Raw genomic sequence first — 23,924 nt, 5'->3', positions numbered from 1 at the left:
AGCCGGTCAATCGTTCAACCCTAAATTTTGGTGAGATGAAGTCTAATTTTGCAGAAAAATATGAAACTTTATTTCCGATATGTTGTAATAAATCACTTACTGAATGGATTGTCAAATTATTTTCAAAGACATTTTATCTTAACAAAATTCGATAACAAGGTAGACAGTCTTTGTTGCTCTGGGATTATGGCAATTGGATTATTTGTAAGAGAGAAATTGACAATTCGTGAGCTCAATAATTGGAGTATTTGAAAAGCCAATAAATAATTGTCGCGACAATATGCAACTCCTTTACAAAGGACTTCGGACACCTTCTATATGAATTTGCCTACTCCAAGAGTGAAAAATAAACCACTGAGAAATAAGTATTTAATTACATATACCATCAAAATACATATTTGAGATTATTTCTTAAAGTCAAATTTTTCAATATTTGTTTCATAAAATGGTAATTTTTGCTCTAAATGGAATTACGTACCCTGTTATATCGAGGGGTATATGCATAAACCACGTAAATCTGATTTTGAATTTTTTTCAGAATTAAGAAAAAACTATTTAGTTTTTTTTTTGCACTGGAATTTGATGATACCACTTAATTGTTGGGTGTGTATAAACGTTTGCTAAATGGTGTAATATTCCCTAGTACGTAGCATTATAGGAAAGGGTGATGAATATCAAACTATGTTTATGCATGCAGGTTTTTATCATTTAATAATTTTCTTTCCGTGCGAAAACCACGTATTTTTTTATACTTCATTTTTCCACAGACACACTGTGGCATTTTAATGGTAAGAGTTTTATGCACAACCAATGTATATCAATTTGCGTTTCTTTTGCAGAAAATATTTTTTCAAAAGTTTAAACATTTAAGTCTGTAAAAACCATGCATATATAGAGACGTTATTATTCCATGTTCACATGTTTTCAAAAAGCGCAATGTCTACTCAAACAAAAAACATGTGACTGGATTTGCTCTGTTGTAGCATAAACTTTTTTGATAGTCAATAGCATATTTTGAGTAAAATAATAAGGTTATATCAGAATACTTGTTTTTTCCACCAAACATTTCGAGACAACAGTATATTTTAAAATGTGTATAACAACGTCTTTTACGAACTATTTTACACATTAAACGAAATTATTGTGTAGCAATGATTATAAGTATAACAAAGTTATAACACCACTCTGTTTATGTTATTTATTAAAATATATGTCTGCTCAAAGACATATACAGTTGTTGTAGCATATTTTGGTGTCATACTGACAAAGAACATTAGGTCATTTAGTCTTGTAGAGTCTTCATATGGCATCAAACCATACTGTTTCAACAAAATCTAATCCTAGATTCCGTGTCATTAAACCAGTTCTCATATACCATCAAACTCAAAAACTATCACAATGTTCCTTGCTTTGAGATTTACATTTCTTAATAGACATAGAATTATTTTGACATCAAATCTTGTGCAACGTTTAGTTCCCTTTTCACTTCATGCTCAAAAGATTGTCATTTATCACTAAATTTCATAGTCTTCTAAAATTATGACTAGATCTTAATAATAATCTTTAGGTTTATGAATCGCTTCTGCAGTCAGTACGTTTATATACAATAGTTAAGCAACCACTGATGTTCGGTTAGTTGTCTGATTCATCACCATCAGATTCCTCTACATCTGACTCTGGTAATCTATCCTTCACTGTGGCACTTGATGGTAAGTTTTTGTAATACTCATGAATCTTTAGGAATTGCTCCATTCTTACACAATGTCATTAAGTCTTTCTTCTTAGCTGCAGAGACAGGGAGTTTCTGTCTGTATTTGTTGGGTACAACCTCGTTGAGTTTGACGTCCCTTGCGATCTTTATAGCTGTAAAATCATCCCTAAGATCGTTCTTGAACAGCATAGTATCGGGCAAGTCTTTCACAAAACGCATGTGTCGAATCTGAATCCATGACACCTGAAAAACAAATGTAAGAACTGTACACTTTCGCAAAATTAAGTTTACTATTATAATAAATATTTAGAAAAAATAAACTAAAACTACTGTTTTAACAAATGCGAAGTTATGATTATTGTTTTGTATGCAGTTAAAAATATGAATATTGTAAGTTATGTGTATACCTTTACTCGAGCGTTAGTCTGGACCTTAATTTGGTTCTTCTTTACATCTTTGTAATCAAGAAAATCTGAGTATCTAAGTGGAACTACATGGTATGGATCTCGTCGTCGCGCCATAGTTATAACGGTGTCCCACTGACTCGGAACATATATTTTAGTTTTTTTCTTAGCAAACTCGACAGCTGAATGAACACTGTCACATTCATTCTGAGTGTGCCCACTCTCCAGGAATTTGTGATCAATTGTTTTTATGTTTCTATTGTGTGTGACGAAATGAAGGAGTGCTGAGGCCATGATCTGATTTCTATTTTGGCCTGTACATGCATCAGAATATAATATGACATGTTCCACTTGTGTTGGCAATGCGAGCAAATACAGTCGTAAGCAGGTTGCGATTTCACTTGATCCTCGCATGCCGTTTGTTTCTGTCCACAAATAACAAGATCCGTCCCCGTTTTTTAAAGAATATACAGATAAGTTATACACGCATAACTTTCTCATATAGTACATCACACTTACTAATGAGCAAGGTGTGTACAACACTGCCTGTAAATCAAATGCACAAACATGAAGTTTTGGTTGGTGTTTGGACTCTTGTTTGTCTCTGTCCTTTTCTTCTCTGGCTATAGCCTTTCTTTTTTGGTGGAGATTGTAATTGTGTTTCATATTTCAGTAAGTGTGCCATCACTTTCTGCCATCTCGTACTTTGAGCACACATTGCATTTATCCTTTTTTGGAATATGAAATGAAATATTGAATTCTTCATTGAATATTTTTCTGTACATTTGACTCTTCACAGGTTCATATTTACATTCTGCACACTTTTGTTTGTAAAGGTCATACATTCTTGTAATATTCAGATCAGCACCAAGGTATTCTCTATTTGAATCTTTACGTGTGTAATGTCCCGGAACGCGTGGAAAAGACTTGATGTGTTCTTTTACAAATTCTATTCTTTCATCACTAATTTTATTTGGCGGAGTACTTTTTTCCCCTTCTTTCTGTACCACAAAAATGTCCCTCCTCTTTATTATGCAATGCATGATACATGAATGATTCTGAAATGGCCAGTGTTGACAAAAAGAAATCTTTACATACTTGTTCTTTTTCTCCATTCAGCTCAAAGAAAAATTTGTTTCTCACTTTTTGTTTCTTTGGCACAACTTGTCCATTTTCATCAGGAACCGACTTTGTTGATTTGGTGGATATGTTGGTACACACAAAGTCTTTTTGTCTTTCATAATTTGCCAATGACCAATAAAACTGAAACAATTGATTCCTTCGTTCTTTTGAAAATTTTCCATCACACTTATATTTGCACTCAGTACAGTCAACGTCTTTTACTGTCTTTTCAAGTACAACTTTTCCTGACTTTGAGATATACTGTTTTCCACTTATTCATAGTTTTTTCTTTATATTTCGTTTCCAGTTCTCTGGTGTAGCCTTTCGTTTTCTTACTAAATGCCTTTTCACGGGAGTGTTGTAATTTGCAGGCTTTCTCGGAGTAGCATTTATATTTTTGTTTAATGGTGTAGATTTTCTTGGAGTAGCATTGACATTTTCGTTTAATGGTGTAGCAACCAGCTTGTCAATATTATGTTCATTTGCATTCTCTTCATTTACAGACTGGTTCTGTGTATCAATGTTATTGTCAACCGTACATGCGTCATAGTGTTCTATAAGTCCTGGAATAGAGATATATGCCAGGTTAATGACATCACTTGGCGCTGGTTCTACAAGATTTGGTTGTATCTTAATGATGTGTTGCTCCTCTTTGTTTGTATAAATGATGACACATTTCTTCTCAAAATTTGCTAAAGATAGTGGCAAAAAATCAGCCACTCTGTTTGACCAATATCCATCACGTTTAAGATTTTCTACCTCATTTAGATATTCATTCAGAAAGACTTCGTCATCATCAGGTTTGTGCTTATTGAGTAGAAAGCAGGCATAATCCTCAGATTTTTCCTCAAGATGTTCACATAATAGCTCCCTTAATTCCTCCGCGGTTTTATTTGATCCACTTGATTTTATTGAAGCTTCAAAGAAGCAATTACCATGGCCTGGTACTTTGACCCGTGTTAGAGAACTCTTTGTGAGAAGTTTATCTATTGTTCTTTCAGCTACCCTGATCCTTGCGTTTTGTATAAGATTTTCCTTTATACTTGCATTTACTGCTGCATACATTTCTGAAATGTCTGATCTTTTATTTCTTTTGTAGATGGAGGGTGTTGTTGATTTCATTCTTTTAATGACTTTATTTTGTTGTTGTGGTTGCATTTTAGGACGCTTACGAGCTTTCTTAAGTGCATTTTCAATTAGTTTTTTAGTTTTCTCTTTCGATTACGGTCTCTTTTTGTTTTTTCCGATGCATCTGACATATATTCGGAATCGGTGGAATTCAGATCTTTGGATGAAGGATGATATGTTTTATCTAACCCACTGTCACTTTCAGAGCTATCCTTTTCATACGACTTTCTTTTTCCAAGTCCAACAAAATGGCTGAGAGGAATATTTTTCGCTTTCACTTCCACTATCAACGTTGTCCTTTCTTCCTGTAGTATTTTCATTGTCAATATACCTAAGTTTTTTACGAGTAGGCTTTTTGCGCCAATTTTTTCGTTTGGGTTTAGGTGATTGGCCTCTGCACATGTCATCGTCATTACATTGCTTTCTCGATGCAACATTTATGACATTTTTGTCACAATCAGTATCTTGGGTGGCAATATAGTAACTTATAACTCTTTCCTGATAGTCTGCTTCGTTTTCAATAATCGCGCTATTATCCGTCAGATATTCTGCATTTTCATCGACAGAACACTTATCTTTTGCATTTTGAGTCTTAGTATAATAATTTATAATACTCTGATCATAATCTGCTTCAATTTCTATGACCATGCTATAGTCCGTCTGATCTGCAGCGTTTTCTGTGGCGTTTTCAACAAAAATACTGTCTATCAGTCCCTCCGCTATTTCAACTACCTTACTGTCGTCTACCATAGCTGCTGCGTTATCAATAGCCGTTGCCTTTTCATCGACCGTGCTTTTATTTGTTGGATGTACTTCACTGTCAACGGATCTTAAATCAGAAGTTGCAATGTAGTAGTTTATAACATTTTGTTCATACTCTGCGTCATTTTCAGCGACCATGCTAATGTCCGTCTGATATATTGCATTATTAACTACTGTATTAGAAATGTTGTCAATGTCCAGTGACTTGAAAAACTCATCTTCACTATCAGATATCATCTAAAACAGAAGAAAGCGCATTCAAAATAGTACAATGATTAATAAGTATGATGGCATTAATTAACGATGCAAGAGAAAATCTTTGAAAATATAAGTAAAACGGTAAATGTAATGATCACTCTGTGTATATCATTAGTCATTTTGATTTCATAATAAATTAGTTAGTTTCATATTATTGTTTATTTTAAGAAGTTTTACTATAATCCGTAATATACTCCAACTATTCACTTATTAAATTTTATACATAATAAAATAATTAGAATTTTTGGTAGAATTATTGGTATAACAATATGGCAAAACTATATTTGTAGCAACTCATAAATTATAATACATCAATTTAATATTCAAAATATTAAATATGCATACCTTTTTAATTGTTATCCCAGCAATTCTTTTTACAAATCTATGTACATTACACTTGTTATTCTGTAAACTGATATATTAGAAAGTTTGGGAAACATTGTTGAGACATTTCAGATACATTGTTTTATCTTAGAACATGAGTCCTTTGTATCACCATTTCTCTGATAAACCAATTAACACTCATTAAATGTGTTTGTGTTCTGAATGGTGTGAACAACAGATGTTCAATTTGCAAAGCAAAACCACGTATTTTCATTTACTTTATTTATGCAGAAAATATTCTTATGACAACATGAACTGTTTCTATGTGCAAAAGTGGTATATCTTTATTTGCGTTGTTTTTGCATAACTGAAATTAAGACACTTGAAGAAAACATTCTGTGCAAAAAGAGTGTGTCTGTATTTAATAGGTTTATGCAGAATATTCTTGTATTATTTTTGAAAAAATATTTAATGCAAAACAATTGTAAATCTAAAGGAGTGTTTGTTGCATAGAACAAATCCTCAATACCGTTGGTAGTTACAACATATATCACTTTACGTGATTTTTGCACAAACATTAATATGTGATATAATTTACGTGGTTTGATCACAAATCAATATCTCAATAACCAATCATGCTATAGCCATGAAATTTTGACACATTATGTATCACTCAAAGTTACACCAATTTTTCGCAAAAAGTCAATTTCACAAAATCCATCATTTACGTGGTTTATGCATATACCCCTCGATATACATATAAAAGCTATTTTGCTTTAAACAACATTGTTCCCCCCGATGCATCAAAACCATATTTGGCCAGCATATGTAGATATTAATTATACACATTTTCTGTGACTATTGTGTTGATGCAAGGGGTGGAGCAGTACTTTTAAACAAAAAATATATCTACAGGGTGTTCCCAAATGTAAAGTAACCAATACTTTTTATATTCATTTTTAATAATTTGATAGTCACATATTTTTACATCTGTTTGTAACTCAAATACTATACAAATGTTTGAAAGGGCACATTTAGGCTTGTTATACATGTATAGTAGTGAGAGAAGCAAATACTGTGTGAATTCATTATTATTCATTGGGTTAAATTTTCATCGGCTTATCCTGGTTGTTTGCTGCAGTAGATTGGCAAATGTGTGCTGTAAAATACTAGCAACACACCAGGTAATCTTCTGCATGTCCTCCTCGCAACGCGCACGCCACTAGCAATAAAGATGTAATTTGTTTTCCATTTTGTTTTTATTATTTTTTGTATTTTCTATATATTTTTCATTTCTTTATTTCTTCATCTTCTTCTGTGCATTGATATTTATTTCTTTTAGACACATACTATATGTCGCACGCATTCATTACTTCATGTTCTTCCTTCTGTGAAAACTGAATTGAAGATTGTTCTTAGCGGCGGACTAGGCCTAAACACAACAAAAAAGGGGCAATATGTGCACAGCAGTTAATCTGATCCTGACTATAGTCTATCCAACAGAAATAACGCTTGGCATTCATATGCCTGTGATGCATAGGTCAAGAACAGTAGCTTCTTGGCAGGTCATATCAGTGACGGTTTCACATTCAGTGTGATGCCACGAAAGTGATGTGTCAAGTCGCTTTCCATGCAGATGGTATATACAAATACGGCTAGACGCGAAAACGAACTAATCGGTCCAGCTGAGTTTCAGAATAGACAACATTATCTATAGATGGGTTGTTGTCAGACTTATCCCGATTTAACTTTTTCCGATCCAGCTTCCTTAGGCAAGCCTCAGAAAGAACTGTCATTTTGGATACATTTTTATTACATGTTTAAGCGAAATGAGCCGTGCCATGTGAAAAACAACATAGTGGCTTTGTGACCAGCATGGATCCAGACCAGCCTGCGCATCTGCGCAGTCTGGTCAGGATCCATGCTGTTCGCTTTCAAAGCCTATTGGAATTAGACAAACCGTTAGCAAACAGCATGGATCCTGACTAGACTGCGCAGATGTGCAGGCTGGTCTGGATCCATGCTGGTCGCAATTGCACTATGTTGGTTTTCACATGGTGCGGCTCAAATATGTGTGCCACTGGTACTTATCCCAAGCAAAAACCCACCCTACGGCCTTGATAAGATTACTGCCTTTCTTAGTATTATTGTTATACAGCACACAAATATCTGCCATCACTTATAACAGAGCTATACAGACATGTACATGTACTTAAATAACTACCTGAACCACTGTAATAAAACTGACCGGTCACTTATACATGTATACCTATTCACACATGTAATGCATCAATAACTTTACATTACAAACAGTGTATAGATAAATCAAGTACAGGTTGTTTACAAAAATATCGTTCTCTTTTTTATTTATTTATAGGATTTTAATCTTAAAATGTTATTTTTTTCCTTAAATAAACAGATTTTGCCACCTTTTTCGACTGGAATTCATATATTTAAAACTTCCGTAAAGTGATGACATTATATTTTTACGGAAATTAAACATTTTATTTTTTCAAGAAAATATACCTTGGCCCAGATAAAATAAGAAAAACATTTTGATAGGAACAGATACAAATCAGTTTCTGCTGTAATAAATTAACTAATACATTGGTTTATCATTGACTCGAAACTATTTGGGTATTGTTTAAATACTTAATTAGAAATTTGCATTTAAAATGTAGGCTAGAAGCATATGATAGTGTCCGAAGTCCTTCGTTTTGTCCAGACATTGCAATAACAAATCTGCTTAACATCATTTTATTTCCATTCTGCTTTGGTCCGAGACATGATGACAATTTGTTAGAATATTCTAAAAATATTTTCTGATAGATCGCGAAGACATTTCCCAAACGAAATTATTATATATGAAATAATGCATATAGCAACTAAACATACAAACAAAAACACATTTACATGCGGACAAATTGAAATAGGATGTCACTTTGACTATTTTTTTTACTCACGACTCTTTTCTTGGTAAATCTGTATTGCTTCCTTTTGAATGCAAGAACCTTTAATGAGAGTGACCGCATATATTGCCAATACATGAGCAGTTCAATGAAATTGAAGTGTAATGAAGGTTTTGTTCATACCCTCCTTTGAATTCTAACATGTCTCTTGAAAAGTACGCTTGTCAATCAAATATATCCTCAGACGTTTGTGGATTTCTAATATGTCATAGACTTTTTACTTCGCGGTATGTTGATTCAGACACTTGATCATGCAATAAGTTGTATTGTATAAGCAAAATTGTAGCATCCTGAATTTTTTAAGTCATTCAGGGATATTCAGTAAAGGAGGAAATATATAAGAGATCACAACGCTAGACCGGCCTTGTTTGTTTATAAACAGTACGTCGCAGGAAACTCCCACTGGCAACTGTTTAAGAATTATGACATTATTGTTATTTGTTGGCTGTTTTATATTTTGCAAAGTGTGTTTTTAACTCATAGTGTATGTACATAAAAAAAATGATTTTAAGATTTTGATATGTTTTTTAGCTGAGTATGAATTTAATATATCCATGACGCCTTTCACCTTTATTATTGAGAACCTAGCTTTTCAACACTTTAACATATCACTCATTGTTTAATAATGGAGATTGTACAAAATTGCTATAAGAGTGAAACATTTTGTATAAGGTTTCTTTTTTTTTCTCTTTTTACTATGGCTTATAGTAATATAGATTTAGCAATTAACCATCTTTCTTCAGCCACCAAAAGACAAATCCTACATAAAATCATATAGAAGGGAAAAGGTTGCTTCCCTTGAAATCAGTTTTTTAAATCTATAAAAGTTAAAGAGTATGATTTTAATACTTCGCGCATTTATTCATATATTTTGAAAAACAAAATGTTCTGAAATTTCTAAAGATGTTTATCCTTTCAAAAGAACTGTGGTAAGGGGGTTTCTCAAAATTTACCAGGCGTATTCTTACCCTTAAATTTAATTCTAACTCAGTATCCGCTTCGGTGTTTCTCCGCATGCCAGTAGCTAAATTTTTCTGCTTGAACACCGGAGGACTATCATCAATGTCTTTCACATTAACAACAACTTCTATTGTTTCTCTTACACCTCTTTGAGCTCTTAAAATGTCTGCCGTTTTGTTTTTGTTACAATATGTAGTATTCTTTTCAAGTGAACAATCCGTCACGTTAACCTTAAATGATATAGATGTCACAGCTTCATGATCAAGCTCCTTTACACAAAATATCTCTCCATTGTGCTCACTGATGTTGAAATAGTCTGTCCAGTTTGACTCTATAAACAGAATATAATACAGTTTAAAATAAGTGAGCAAAATACATGAGCGTATTTATACGTCAAAGTTAATAATTTGTTTTTATAATTACATACTCGAACACTATGTTATTTGCGTAGTATAAATGGAACGTCTATTTTCGAATTAACAACATTCAGGGTGATAATTCTATGGATGACTCTTTCCGCGTCTTTCAAAATACATCTTGCAAAATTGGCATTTAAGAGTTCAAAAACACAACTATATTTTAACTTCGCTTTTTTAACATTAAGATCAAAACTGAATCGACATGACTATGTTTTTTATTGATATTATTAACACTTTATAGTATAGATCAGAACTAAATGTAATTCTGTCTGAAGGCAACTTGCATTAAGCTTGTTCGGTCTTTTTGCTGTTTGTAAAATAACATATTTCAAAAACACAACATCTAAGTCGAATTTCTGATAAATGAGAATGCATAATACTATGTCTTTAACAGAAAGGTATGGTTTAAAACTCTTAACTACGCATATATCGCGCATTTTTGTGAGAAATAAAGTTTTCATTATCATGTAAATTTTGTTTAAAATTCGTTTGGAATTTATATGGGACTAGAGTGATTTCATCTTGCTAAATTAAAACTGAACGTCATGTGTGTCGCCCAGAAGTCACTTTAACGTAATATCAACTCACACGTTAAAACGATTTTCCTAAATTTTATACCATTATAAAGATTTTTTATATGAAAAAAAGATGAATAAAAAGCAAATCGATAATTTTTGACCTTATAGAACAGTTTACGAAAACAGTCTGAGGGATGAAAAATCAGGTTTCTTAAATCATGAACATGAAAAGGCGTATTGGGCGGTTTGCGAAAATAAATAGAGAAATGTATAAAAGGTATACATAAAATTAGCAATATACTCAATGCTACATCAAAAAATGTAAACAAAAGGGCCAAGATGGCCCTAGGTCGCTCACCTGTGAAACACACCATAACACACCATAACAGCTAGTGTAAACATGTTTGACCTAATGATTGCATGGAAAAAAATATTCTGACCAATTATCATTAAAATTGGAGCAAAAAATCTTGAGTATAAATAGGTATTGTCTTTGATTTGACCTAATGACCTAGTTTTTGACCCCAGACTACCCATATTCAAACTTGACCTAGATTTCATCAAGCCAACCATTCTGACCAAATTTTATGAAATCCAGTGTAAAATGCAGTCCCTATTGCATACACAAGGTTTTTCCTTGATTTGACTAAGTGACCTAGTTTTTAAACCCAGATGACCCATATTTGAACTTGACCTAGATTTCATCAAGGCTATCATTCTGACAAAATTTCATGAAGATCAGTTGAAAAATACAGCCGCTATCGCATACACAAGGTTTTTCTTTGATTTAACCTAGTGACCTACTTTTTGACCCAGATGACCCATAATTGAAATTGACCTAGATTACATCAAGGCAATCATTCTGACCAAATTTCATGAAGATCAATTGAAAAATACAGCCTCTATCGCATACATAAGGTTTTTCTTTAATTTGACCTAGTGACCTAGTTTTTGACCTCAGATGACCCATATTCAAACTCGACCTAGATTTTATCAAGGCAATCATTCTGACTTAATTTCAGGAAGATCAATCAAAAAATATAGCCTCTATCGCATACACAAAGTTTTTCTTAGATTTAACCTAGTGACCTACTTTTTGACCCCAGATGACCCATATTCAAATTTGACCTATATTTCATCAATGCAATCATTCTGACCAAATGTCATGAAGATCAATTGAAAAATACAGCCTCTATCGCGTACACAAGGTTTTCCTTTGATTTGACCTAGTGACCTAGTTTTTGACTGCAGATGACCCATTTTCGAACTCGGCCTAGATTTCATCAAGGAAATCATCTGACCAATATTCATGAAGATTAATTGAAAAATACAGCCTCTATCGCGTACACAAGGTTTTCCTTTGATTTGACATAGTTACCTAGTTTTTGACCCGAGATGACCCATTTTCGAACTCAGCATAGATTTCATCAAGGTTATCATTATGACCAATATTCATGTAGATTAATAGACAAGAGGACCATGATGGTCCTGAATCGCTCACCTCTTCCCACATGACCCAGTTTTGAGTATGACGTCGTTTTTTCTATTATTTGACATAGTGACCTAGTTTTTGAGCTCATGTGACCCATTTCTAAACTTGACCTAGATATTATCGAGATAAAAATTCTGACCAATTTTCATGTAGATCCATTGAGAAATATGGTCTCTAAAGAGGTCACAAGGTTTTTCTATTATTTGACCTATTGACCTAGTTTTCAAAGGTACGTGACCCTGTTTTGAATTTTACCTAGATATCATCAAGGTGAACATTCTCACTAATTTTCATGAAGATCTCATGAAAAATATGGCCTCTAGAGAGGTCAAAAGGTTTTTCTATTTTTATAACTACCGGCCTAGTTTTTGACTGCACATGATCCAGTTTTGAAACTGCCCTAGATATCATCAAGGTGATCATTCAGATCAATTTTCATGAAGATCCATTGAAAAATATGGCCTCTAGAGAGGTAACAAGGTTTTTCTAATTTTAGACCTACTGACCTAGTTTTTGACCGCAGTTGACCCAGTTTCAAATTTGACCTAGATATCATCAAGATGAATATTCAGACCAACTCTATATACAGATCCCATGAAAAGTATGGCCTCTAGAGAGGTCACAAGGTTTTTTTATTATTTGACCTACTGACCTAGTTTTTTAAGGCACATAACCCAGTTTCAAACTTGACCTAGATATCATCAAGATGAACATTCTGACCAATTTTCATGAAGATCCATTCAAGGGTATGGGCTCTAGAGAGATCACAAGGTTTTTCTATTTCAAGACCTACTGACAAGGTTTTGATCGCAGTTGACCCAGTTTCAAACTTGACCTATATATCATCAAGATAAACATTCAGACCAACTTTCATACAGATCCCATGAAAAGTATGGCCTCTAGAGAGGTCACAACGTTTTTTCATTATTTGACCTACTGACCTACTTTTTGAAGAAGCGTGATCCACTTTCGAACTTGACCTAGACATCATCAAGATGAATATTCTGACCAATTTTTATTGAGACCCATTCACAAGTATGGCCTCTAGAGAGGCCACAAGGTTTTTCTATTTTTAGACCTACTGACCTAGTTTTTGACCGCACATGACCCTGTTTCAAACTTGACCTAGACATCATCAAGGTGAACATTCTGACCAACTTTCATACAGATCCCATAAAAAATATGGCCTTTAGAGAGGTCACAAGGTTTTTCTATTTCAAGACCTACTGACCTAGTTTTTGATGGCACGTGACCTACTTTCGAAGTTGACCTAGATATCATCAAGATGAACATTCAGACCAACTTTCATACAGATCCATTGAAAAATATGGCCTCTAGAGAGGTCACAAGGTTTTTCTATTATCTGACCTACTGACCTAGCTTTTGAGGTACGTGACCCACTTTTGAACTTGACCTAGATATCATCAAGGTGAAGATTCTGACCAATTTTCAAGAAGATCTCATGAAATATATGGCCTCTAGAGAGGTCACAAGGTTTTTCTATTTTTAGACCTACTGACATAGTTTTTGACCGCACGTGACCCAGTTTCAAACCTGACCTAGATATCATCAAGATGAACATTCAGACCAACTTTCATACAGATTCCATGAAAAATATGTCCTTTAGAGAGGTCACATAGTTTTTATATTATTTGACCTACTGACCTAGTTTTTGATGGCACGTGACCCAGTTTCGAACTTGTCCTAGATATTATCAAGGTAAACGTTCTGACCAATTTTCATGAAGATCTTATGAAATATATGGCCTCTAGAGAGGTCACAATGTTTTTCTATTTTAGACCTACTGACCTAGTTTTTGAAGGCACCTAGCCCAGTTTCGAACTTGACCTAGATATCATCAAGGTGAACATTCTGACCAATTTTCATGAAGATCTTGTGAAATATATGGCCTCTAGAGAGGTCACAAGGTTTTTCTATTTTTAGACCTACTGACCTAGTTTTGAAGGCACGTGACCCAGTTTCAAACTTTACCTAGATATCATCAAGATGAACATTCTGACCAATTTTCATAAAGATCCCACGAAAAATGTGACGTCTAGAGTGGTCACAAGCAAAAGTTTACGGACGAACGCACGAACGGACGCACGGACGACGGACGACGGACGCTGCGTGATCACAAAAGCTCACCTTGTCACTATGTGACAGGTGAGCTAAAAACGGAATCGTATAATTTCAGCTTGGGTGCATTACATCTCGAGGTAGATCTACACGTTTAATTGACAGGAAGTAACGGCATAGTGTCATTTATCTGGAAAATTTAGAATAATACATCGTAACCGTTATACGGGTAGCTTTAATGTTGCTGGGAATCTATTACAAACGGTGTATTAAATGGCATAATGATGCTTTGAAAAAATATGGTTTAATAAAAGTGTACATTGTAGAACTATATTTATTGCAACCGTGAGGAACCGCCTTATTTATGCACAACACATAATCCACAAACTACTGACTAACTACTTACTAATGATTTTATAACACATTCTAGAATCTCTGTCTTTATCATATGCCGTCACAGTGCCAATTTTCTCAATAAATGTTGTATTTTCAGGTTTTGACCAAGTAACTTTAGCCTTGTCGAAAGATGGTAAATGGTCATTGACGTCTAAGATTCGTACAGTGATCGGAACTACTCTCGAAGATAATTGCGGGCTTCCATTATCTGTTGCTTGTATGCTGAACTGCAAAATGCCAGGAAGGTCCAGTTTTTAAAAAATGATAATAACTGTGTATTTCTAATACTACCGATATCGTGATAATAAGGGAATGATAGTTGTGGATTTCAAGAATGTGTTCACCACAAGATCAAATAAATTTGTTGTGATATGCAGGTTCCATAACCTCAGATCCCCTTACTAAATTCCAGTTTGTTTAGTTCTGCCCATTGTTTTCTTGTTTGGGGCAAGCCCATTACTTTATATCGGGACCAAACGCCGCTTTTCATGGAATAACACGCCACACCCATGTATCATTGAAGGTTCCATGTGATCCGCCGTTGGAATACATCTGCGGATGTCTCTAAATTGCTTTTTTGAGTCGGCTAAACGATGAAATCGTTTTGACGAGTCCTTGCTATCCAGCGATTCTCTAAGTCTAAATGGACCAAATAACACAGTGAAGGGATGTAGTTCCATTAGATTTCTCAAACTCAAACAGTTCACTGCATGAATGAAGTTAAGTTGTGTCAATTCCCTTTGCTATGACCAATATACGATGTAATCTGTCATATTTATGACTTGTAATTGTGCAATACTCGAATGTAACTCATTAAGCATAAATGTGCATTTTAAGAATTGCGCAGGCTTACAAAGCTTGGGTAACATCCAGCGAAAGACAAAAAATAGTTCCACAGGGCTCCAGATAAGATGCGTATTAGCGTAAATTACGTATAGAAATAATGCAAATACGCATGTCTAATAATTTCTAAGCGTATAAAAACGTATATAAAATTACAGAAACGCACACAATGCTTTTTTAAAAATAAAATCTGAATCGTATGGATGCGTTAGGTAACATAGCCGATCAGCCTTAATTCTCCCACATTGAACGTAAACACGCATCGTATGATTTCTATAAACTTTGCGTGGGTTGAATTTTGCAGTCAGTAAACGGATAAATTATCGGAAGAAGAAGCTCTTACTGGTTTGTTTAGTTACTACTGATATTAAAAATGATTTTAATTCTTACTTTTCGAGAAATAAACAAATCGGCGAAACATTGAATTGTATTTTCTTGTAGTTTTTGAAATCGAAAGTAGATCGTCTATGTTTGGCTGCTTTCAGGAAACAAAACAACTTTTTTATGAAAAGATTTAAATAAGAGGTAATTTAACCGTAAACTTCAATGTCAGATACTGACAATTGCTGCTAAATGTCTTCGTATCATCACAATTTGTAAAATATATTGTTAAAACTGGAGAAAAGTGTAATCGTATCCGGATATAATATTTTGGGTAAATATCGAGCTGTGTTATGAAATTTTAAGAAAAAAACTAAAAGCAAACTGAAACTGGTAGACTATACTGTCAGTACATCAATCATTAGCCGACTCAGGTCATTCAGGCCTTTGATTGTACTTTTAGCTTGTGTAAATGTTGAGTTCTGCTCACGCTGGGCTAGAGGGCGTGGATAGGAGCATGTATTTCCACTACCATCCATGAACAGGCTCAATCAAACCGAGCCTGCAACGTTTTCGTTTTTTTTCGTGTTGAGCAACCTGTGAAGTTTCCACTTTTTCTATTTTGTTGAAGAAAAGTCACAAATTACAGGCAAAACCACAAGATTCCATACCAAGGACATTAAATAATTCTACAGAATTTTAGAAAAAAACATACGGTTTAACTGTAAACACGTATAACTTCATATTCATAAAGAAAACAATGTTAAACAACATCATACAAACAAGAGGATATGATGGTCCTGAATCGCTCACCTGTCCCCACATGACCCAGTTTTTTCTATTATTTGACATAGTGTCCTAGTTTTTGAGCTCATGTGACCCTGTTTTGAACCTGACCTAGATATTATCAAGATAAAAATTCTGACCAATTTTCATAAAGATCCATTGAAAAATATGGCCTCTAGAGAGGTCACAAGGTTTTATATTATTTAACCTACTGACCTAGTTATTGACGGCATGTGACCCAGTTTCAAATTTGACATAGATATCATCAAAGTGAACATTCTGACCAATTTTCATGAAGATCCATTTAAAAGTATGGCCTCTATAGAGGTCACAATGTTTTTCTATTTTTAGACCTACTGACCTAGTTTTTGATCGCAGCTGACCCAGTTTCGCATTTGACCTAGATATCATCAATATGAACATTCTGACCAACTTTCATACAGATCCCATGAAAAATATGGCCTCTAGAGAGGTCACAAGGTTTTTTATTATTTGACCTACTGACCTAGTTATTGACGGCATGTGACCTAGTTTCAAACTTGACCTAGATATGATCAAGGTGAACATTCTGACCAATTTTCATGAAGATCCATTCGAAAGTATGGCCTCTAGAGAGGTCACAAGGTTTTACTATTTTTAGACCTACTGACCTAGTTTTTGACCACAGTTGACCCAGTTCGAACATGACCTTGATATCACCAAGATGAACATTCAGACCAACTTTCATACAGATCCCATGAGAAATACGGCCTCTAGAGTGGTCACAAGGTTTTTATATTATTTGACCTACTGACCTAGTTATTAACTGCACGTAACCCAGTTTCAAACTTGACCTAAATATCATCAAGGTAAACATGCTGACCAATATTCATAAAGATCCATTCAAAAGTATGGCCTCTAGAGAGGTCACAAGGTTTTTCTATTTTTAGACATATTGACCTAGTTTTTGATTGCAGTTAACCAAGTTTCGAATTTGACCTAGATATCATCAAGATGAACATTCAGACCAACTTTCATACAGATCCCATGAAAAATATGGCCTCTAGAGAGGTCACAAGGTTTTTATATTATTTGACCTACTGACCTAGTTATTGATGGAACGTAACCCACTTTTAAATTTGATCTAGATATCATTAAGGTAAACATTCTGACCAATTTTCATGAAGATCCATTTACAAATATGGCCTCTAGAGAGGTCACAAGGTTTTTCTTTTTTTAGACCTACTGACCTAGTTTTTTATTATTTGACCTACTGACCTAGTTATTGACGGCACGTGACCCAGTTTGAAACTTGACCTAGATATCATCAAGGTGAACATTCTGACCAATTTTCATGAAGATCCATTCGAAAGTATGGCCTCTAGAGAAGTCACAAGGTTTTTCTATTTTTAGACCTACTGACCTAGTTTTTGACCACAGTTGACCCAGTTCGAACATGACCTAGATATCACCAAGATGAACATTCAAACCAACTTTCATACAAATCCCATGAGAAATACGGCCTCTAGAGAGGTCACAAGGTTTTTATATTATTTGACCTACTGACCTAGTTATTGATTGACTGCACGTAACCCAGTTTCAAACTTGACCTAAATATCATTAAGGTAAACATGCTGACCAATTTTCATGAAGATCCATTCAAAAGTATGGCCTCTAGAGAGGTCACAAAGTTTTTCTTTTTATAGACATATTGACCTAGTTTTTAATCGGAGTTAATCCAGTTTCGAACTTGACCTAGATATCATCAAGATAAACATTCAGACCAACTTTCATACAGATCCCATGAAAAATATGGCCTCTAGAGAGGTCACAAGGTTTTTTTATTATTTGACCTACTGACCTAGTTATTGAAGGAACGTGATCCACTTAAAAACTTGAACTAGATATCATCAAGGTAAACATTCTGACCAATTTTCATGAAGATCCATTTACAAATATGGCCTCTGGTAGGTCACAAGGTTTTTCTATTTTTAGACCTACTGACCTAGTTTTTGATTGCGTATGACCCAGTTTCAAACTTGACCTAGATATCATCAAGATAACATTCAGATCAACTTACATACAGATCCCATGAAAAATACGGCCTCTAGAGAGGTCACAAGGTTTTTCTATTATTTGACCTACTGACCTAGTTTTTGAAGGTAATAACCCAGTTTCAAACTTGACCTAGATATCATCAAGGTGAACATTCTGACCAATTTTCATTTAGATCTTGTGAAAAATATGGCCTCTAGAGAGGTCACAAGGTCTTTCTATTTTTAGACCTACTGACCTAGTTTTTGACCGCACGTGACCCAGTTTCGAACTTGACCTAGATATCATCAAGTTGAACATTCTGACCAATTTTCATTAAGACCCTTTGAAAAATGTGACCTCTAGAGTGGTCACAAGCAAAAGTTTATGGACGGACGAACGGACGGACGGACGACGGACGCTGCGTGATCACAAAAGCTCACCTTGTCACTTTGTGACAGGTGAGCTAAAAAGGAGAATCTTTCTTTCAAACTTACCGTATACTTTGACTGATTATTAACATCTAATTTACTTTTTACTTTCAAAACTCCGGTCTGGGTTATACTGAATGCAATGGTTTTGTTTCCCTCTGATATAATACTAAAGTTCGCCTGATTGTTGTCTTTGGAAAAGTCTTTGTCTGTATAACTGAAAGTGTGTATTTCGGTCCCAATATCTGCGCACTGTAAAATGTAAGAACAGTCACGATGAAAGCACCCTATGTATTAACCAAAAACAAATTAACATAGACATTCGCACATAAGTTTCATTTATGACATTCTTCACTACCTGTTTGAGATTCGAAGTTATATCGCAATCGATTACATGGATAAGATCCCGCTTAGAAATGCAGCTTTTACTTTCTGAAATAAAATTGTATGACAGCAGTTTAAAGTATTAATTAATATTTATAGGTAGGTCACAGGGGCCAAAGTTAACTTTTTGCATGAAGGCACTTTACTCGCGTATCACTACACCCAGGACCTTCAAACTTCACATGCTGATAGTACTTACTAAGTACACTACTCCTACCGACTTTTAGGTCACCAGGTCAAAGGTCACGGTCACAGGGGCCAACGTTAACATTTTGCATGAAGGCACTTTACTCGCGAACCACTTCACCCAGGACCTTCAAACTTCGCATGGTGATAGTACGTATTAAGTACACCACCCCTAGTGACTTTGGGGTCACCAGGTTAAAGGTCAAGGTCACCAGGTCAAAGGCCAAGGTGCTGCGGGGGCATCTGTCACCATTAGTGACAGCTCTTGTTATGTAGAATAGATAGTCTGTAATGAAATAAAATACAGAAAATGTCCTCAGGTTTTACTTTCTGAAATAAAATTGTATGACAGCAGTTTAAAGTATTAATTAATATTTATAGGTAGGTCTTTTTTATGCCCCAGAAGGGAAGCATATTGCATGTAGTTTTCAACTGTCTGTCCGTTCGTTAGTTCTTTCGTTCGTTAGTTCGTTTGTTCGTTAGTTCGTCACAACGTTAACTTTTTGCATGAAGGCACTTTACTCGAGAACCACTGCACCCAGGATCTTCAAACTTCACATGCTGATAGTACTTATTGAGTACACCACCCTTACTGACTTTGGGGTCACCAGGTCAAAGGTCAACGTCACAGGGGCCAACGTTATTTTTTTGCATGAAGGCACTTTACTCGCGAACCACTGCACCTAGGACCTTCAAACTTCACATGCTGATAGTACTTATTAAGTACACCACCCCTACTGACATTGGGATTACCACATCAAAGGTCAAGGTCACAGGGGCCAACGTTAACTTTTTGCATGAAGACACTTTACTCGCGAACCACTTCCCCCAGGACCTTCAAACTTCACATGCTGATAGTACTTGCTGAGTACACTACTCCTACTGACTTTTAGGTCACTAGGTCAAAGGTCACGGTCACAGGGGCCAACGTTAACATTTTGCATGAAGGCACTTTACTCGCGAACCACTTCACCCAGGACCTTCAAACTTCACATGGTTATAGTACTTATTAAGTACACTACCCCTACTGACTTTGAGGTCACCAGGTCAAAGGTCAAGGTCACCAGGTCAAAGGTCAAGGTGCTGCGGAGGCATTTGTCACCATTAGTGACAGCTCTTGTTCTGCAGAATAGATAGTCTGTAATGAAATAAAATACAGAAAACGTCCTCAAAAATATCGTTTCATATTGCTAAGATATTGCATCTAGGATTCAAGAATAACAATATAAAAATTATATGAAATATGACGCTGTGGACAAACTCAAAACACCAAAGTTATCTGTAAACACTCGTAAAAAAGATACACGGCCACGAGCAGTATGTTTACCATATAATCTGATATTACATAAATTTCAACACATGATACATTGCAAATAACGTAAGCACAGTATTATGTGATCAATACAAATGATCGTAAAAGTTTAAAACAAATCCATTACCTAAACAAAACTGATTGACAAACAATCTATAAATACATTTTAGCCACAGAATCACACCTATACGGCACGAAGAATTATCATTTCAAACTTGATCATGCACAATTGACAATTACCTTAGAATTATTAAGAAGCAATGAAACAAAAATATTTTAAACATTACTATGTTTGAAGAAATATCAAGCGAACATAAGGTGAAGACAGTTACCTCGTAAACACTTATTTCGTTTCCATTCGGGATCTTTGTTATAACTGGATTATGACTGTTTACGTCTGTCACTTCTATCACAACGTTTGCTGTTCCATTCAGCCGTGGAATACCTTGATCGTAAGCTATTATCGTCAGATTGTAATTCCCTACTTTATTCGCAAGAGAGGATTTTACATAGATACCACCAGTAATTTCAATGATTGAAAACAGAGGGCTGTTTAATGAATCGTCTATCTCATACGTGATAACAGAGTTATTTCCTTTGTCTTTATCAGTCGCTGTAATAATGATTACAAGAGTGTCAACGTCTATATCCTCTTGAATCCTTTTACTGTAATTGGCTCGTTTAAAGTTTGGACAGTTATCATTTACGTCATCAATGTTAACAGTTACGGTTGTGTCTGTGCTTTTCTGTTCCTTCTGATCAACTGGATTATCTTTGGCTATAATATGCAGTTTATATGTATCTTTCGTCTCTCGATCAAGGCTTTGAACTACAGTTATAATCCCCTGCAAGATTGGTTAGTACATAGTTTTATCACGTCTATTAAAGGCTCATAATGCCTTTGTTTAAAATGTGGCTGCCATCCTTTACGTTATGATTATAAAATACATAAATGTGTTGTTAAATCCTATGTCTGATTATTACTTTCATTAACATTTGTCTAAGGTTTGAATATTGCTGAATAGACTAGAATGTTTTATTGAATCTATTGTTTTTATAAAGCCCATTTGTGGCTCAAACTTTAACAGTTCATATGCAATATTAAAAGTAATGCTTAGCCGTTTCATCTGTTTTTAAGATTCAAATTTAAAAGCATTATAGACCTTTAATTGCTACGTTCATTCGCAAAACGAATGTTTATACTTTTTGATAAGTTCTTTAGTCTTGATTAATTCGTATGCTTATGAAGAAATAAAATAAGATTATGTTGCTTAAGGAAAATACTTAATTGTAACCGTCATCACAACTTAGGTAGCTTTAGTGTTATAACTTATCTAAAATTAGTTACTTACTGATGATTTATCAATTTCAAAATGAGAATCTGCATCCATTGTGTATGTAATATCTTTGTTCGGACCCTCATCTTTATCAGTTGCATTTACTGTGATAACGTCAGTCCCATTCGTTGAATCTTCTTTTATAGTAACGTTGCGTGCAAAATTTACAAACACTGGTGAATTGTCATTAAAATCGTCCACAGTGACGTTAACGCCAATACTTCTGTTGCGCGGGGGAATTCCATTGTCTGTTGCAGTGACTTGTAGATATGCCATACTATTTGTTTCTCTATCCAAATATCCCGTTTTTGAAAGAACACCTGCAAAACACAATTATCATAAAATCTTGAAAAACGCATAAGATGGAAATGATGACCTGTGTTCATGCACAATTTTATCACACCTTTTAGTTTGATAACTTATTTCAAATACTCCTTCCGGAGAAAATTACATCTTTTTTAATAAAAATAACGAAGAACTGGTACACCACTCGGATATGGTTTTGAAAACACAACTTCCTCATGTTCCTGGAAAGACGTAACAAATGAATTCGATGTTACGTAACTATGTTTTATTATTTTTACGGCACAAGTGGCACGAAATATAGAAACAAGTACAGGGACAAATTACATGACAAAACCCTTCAATGTGTTGGTTTCTGGAAATAGAGACTAGATAATAAATGTATCGGGCTGAAATGTGAATTAGATTGTGACTGGAAAAATTAAACATTGAATTATCAGCTCAGTGTTACATGTATGAGCATCATATTAAGTCCAACCTCTTTGACTTTGCATTGAGACTCTCACATTTGACGAAAACTGTAAAATTGGATTGATTTTTGATTTCGTGGCAGTTTATCCTGAGTTCTGTATAATTGATTACTATAATAGTGTGAGATGGCTATCTGTTCTAGAATATTCAATGCACAATTTCATACATTATTCTTGAAGTAAACAACTGGCCAGACGGACGGACAACACGAAAATATTTCCTCTGTCTTCTGCAGACGTACGATACTGACTGAAAATGTTTTTCGGCTCTGCCACTGACTGGAAGGAAATACTATGTATTTAGCATTTATGTAGTTACAACGTTTAAAAATAAACTTCTTTTTCATCCATCTTTGCCCTTATAAGTAAGTAAGTAAGTAAATTGTTTATTATAGTGACTTGTGTATACATAAATTCCGAATACATAATACAAATACATCAAAAGACACCCGGCCCATCGGACCTATAAGTCACTTTATTACTACATTTAACATAAGTTGTGAACAATACCAAGAGTGAAACATGAATGAGATCGAGTGTACATCTCTATATATAAATTGAACACTGATAAAAATGGATAAAAACATATTACATAATACTGTGTTTTAATAATTGCAAAGTACATGTATCTTATATTTACTTATCATAAAGTAAGCTTCTTCCTAACATATATGATCTAACTAGAAACTTTATAACTTTATTCTGCTAATTTTTCATAAGGAAAACTAGTTTTTCACTGTCTGTCATGTTGATATATACATCATTCGAAATAATGTCATTAAATATCACTGATCTTGTATTGTTATACACAGGACAAACAATTAAAAAATGAGTTTCGTCTTCAATTAATCCCGTTTGACATATTGTACAAAGTCTTTGGTCTGGAGATTCCCCGACAAACCTTCCAGTTTCTATTCTTAAGGGCAGAATACCGCATCTAAACTGTGCATAGATGGAACGTTCGTTTCTCTTAAGATTTAAAGACAAGTAATTTTC

General features: G+C 34.5%; 2 protein-coding genes across 2 annotated transcripts in view; both read right to left on the bottom strand.

Moving 5' to 3' along the window:
- Positions 1–1,079: 1,079 nt before the first annotated feature.
- LOC123526189 (uncharacterized) lies at positions 1,080–3,657 on the bottom strand. Its single transcript, XM_045305235.2, has 2 exons — positions 2,119–3,657; positions 1,080–1,954 (listed from the first exon to the last, which is right to left on the bottom strand). The coding sequence occupies exons 1-2, from the start codon at positions 2,779–2,781 to the stop codon at positions 1,727–1,729; spliced, it is 891 nt and encodes a 296-aa protein (XP_045161170.2). The 5' UTR covers positions 2,782–3,657; the 3' UTR covers positions 1,080–1,726.
- A 924-nt stretch (positions 3,658–4,581) lies between these two features.
- LOC123562182 (protocadherin Fat 4-like) overlaps positions 4,582–23,924 on the bottom strand; it is a 42,619-nt gene continuing 23,276 nt past the window's right edge. Inside the window, exons 16-21 of the mRNA XM_053525751.1 lie at positions 22,171–22,475; positions 21,151–21,663; positions 19,003–19,188; positions 14,553–14,769; positions 9,647–9,969; positions 4,582–5,364 (exon numbers count right to left, since the gene is read on the bottom strand). Of these exons, the coding sequence (XP_053381726.1) occupies positions 4,582–5,364; positions 9,647–9,969; positions 14,553–14,769; positions 19,003–19,188; positions 21,151–21,663; positions 22,171–22,475 (2,327 nt within the window). The remainder of the gene's footprint in view (positions 5,365–9,646; positions 9,970–14,552; positions 14,770–19,002; positions 19,189–21,150; positions 21,664–22,170; positions 22,476–23,924) is intronic.

Source organism: Mercenaria mercenaria, chromosome 2 (genome assembly GCF_021730395.1).
Source record: "Mercenaria mercenaria strain notata chromosome 2, MADL_Memer_1, whole genome shotgun sequence".
Classification (NCBI taxonomy): domain Eukaryota; kingdom Metazoa; phylum Mollusca; class Bivalvia; order Venerida; family Veneridae; genus Mercenaria; species Mercenaria mercenaria.
Note: the sequence above shows the minus strand (reverse complement) of the source record. Positions and strands in the feature narration are given on the sequence as shown.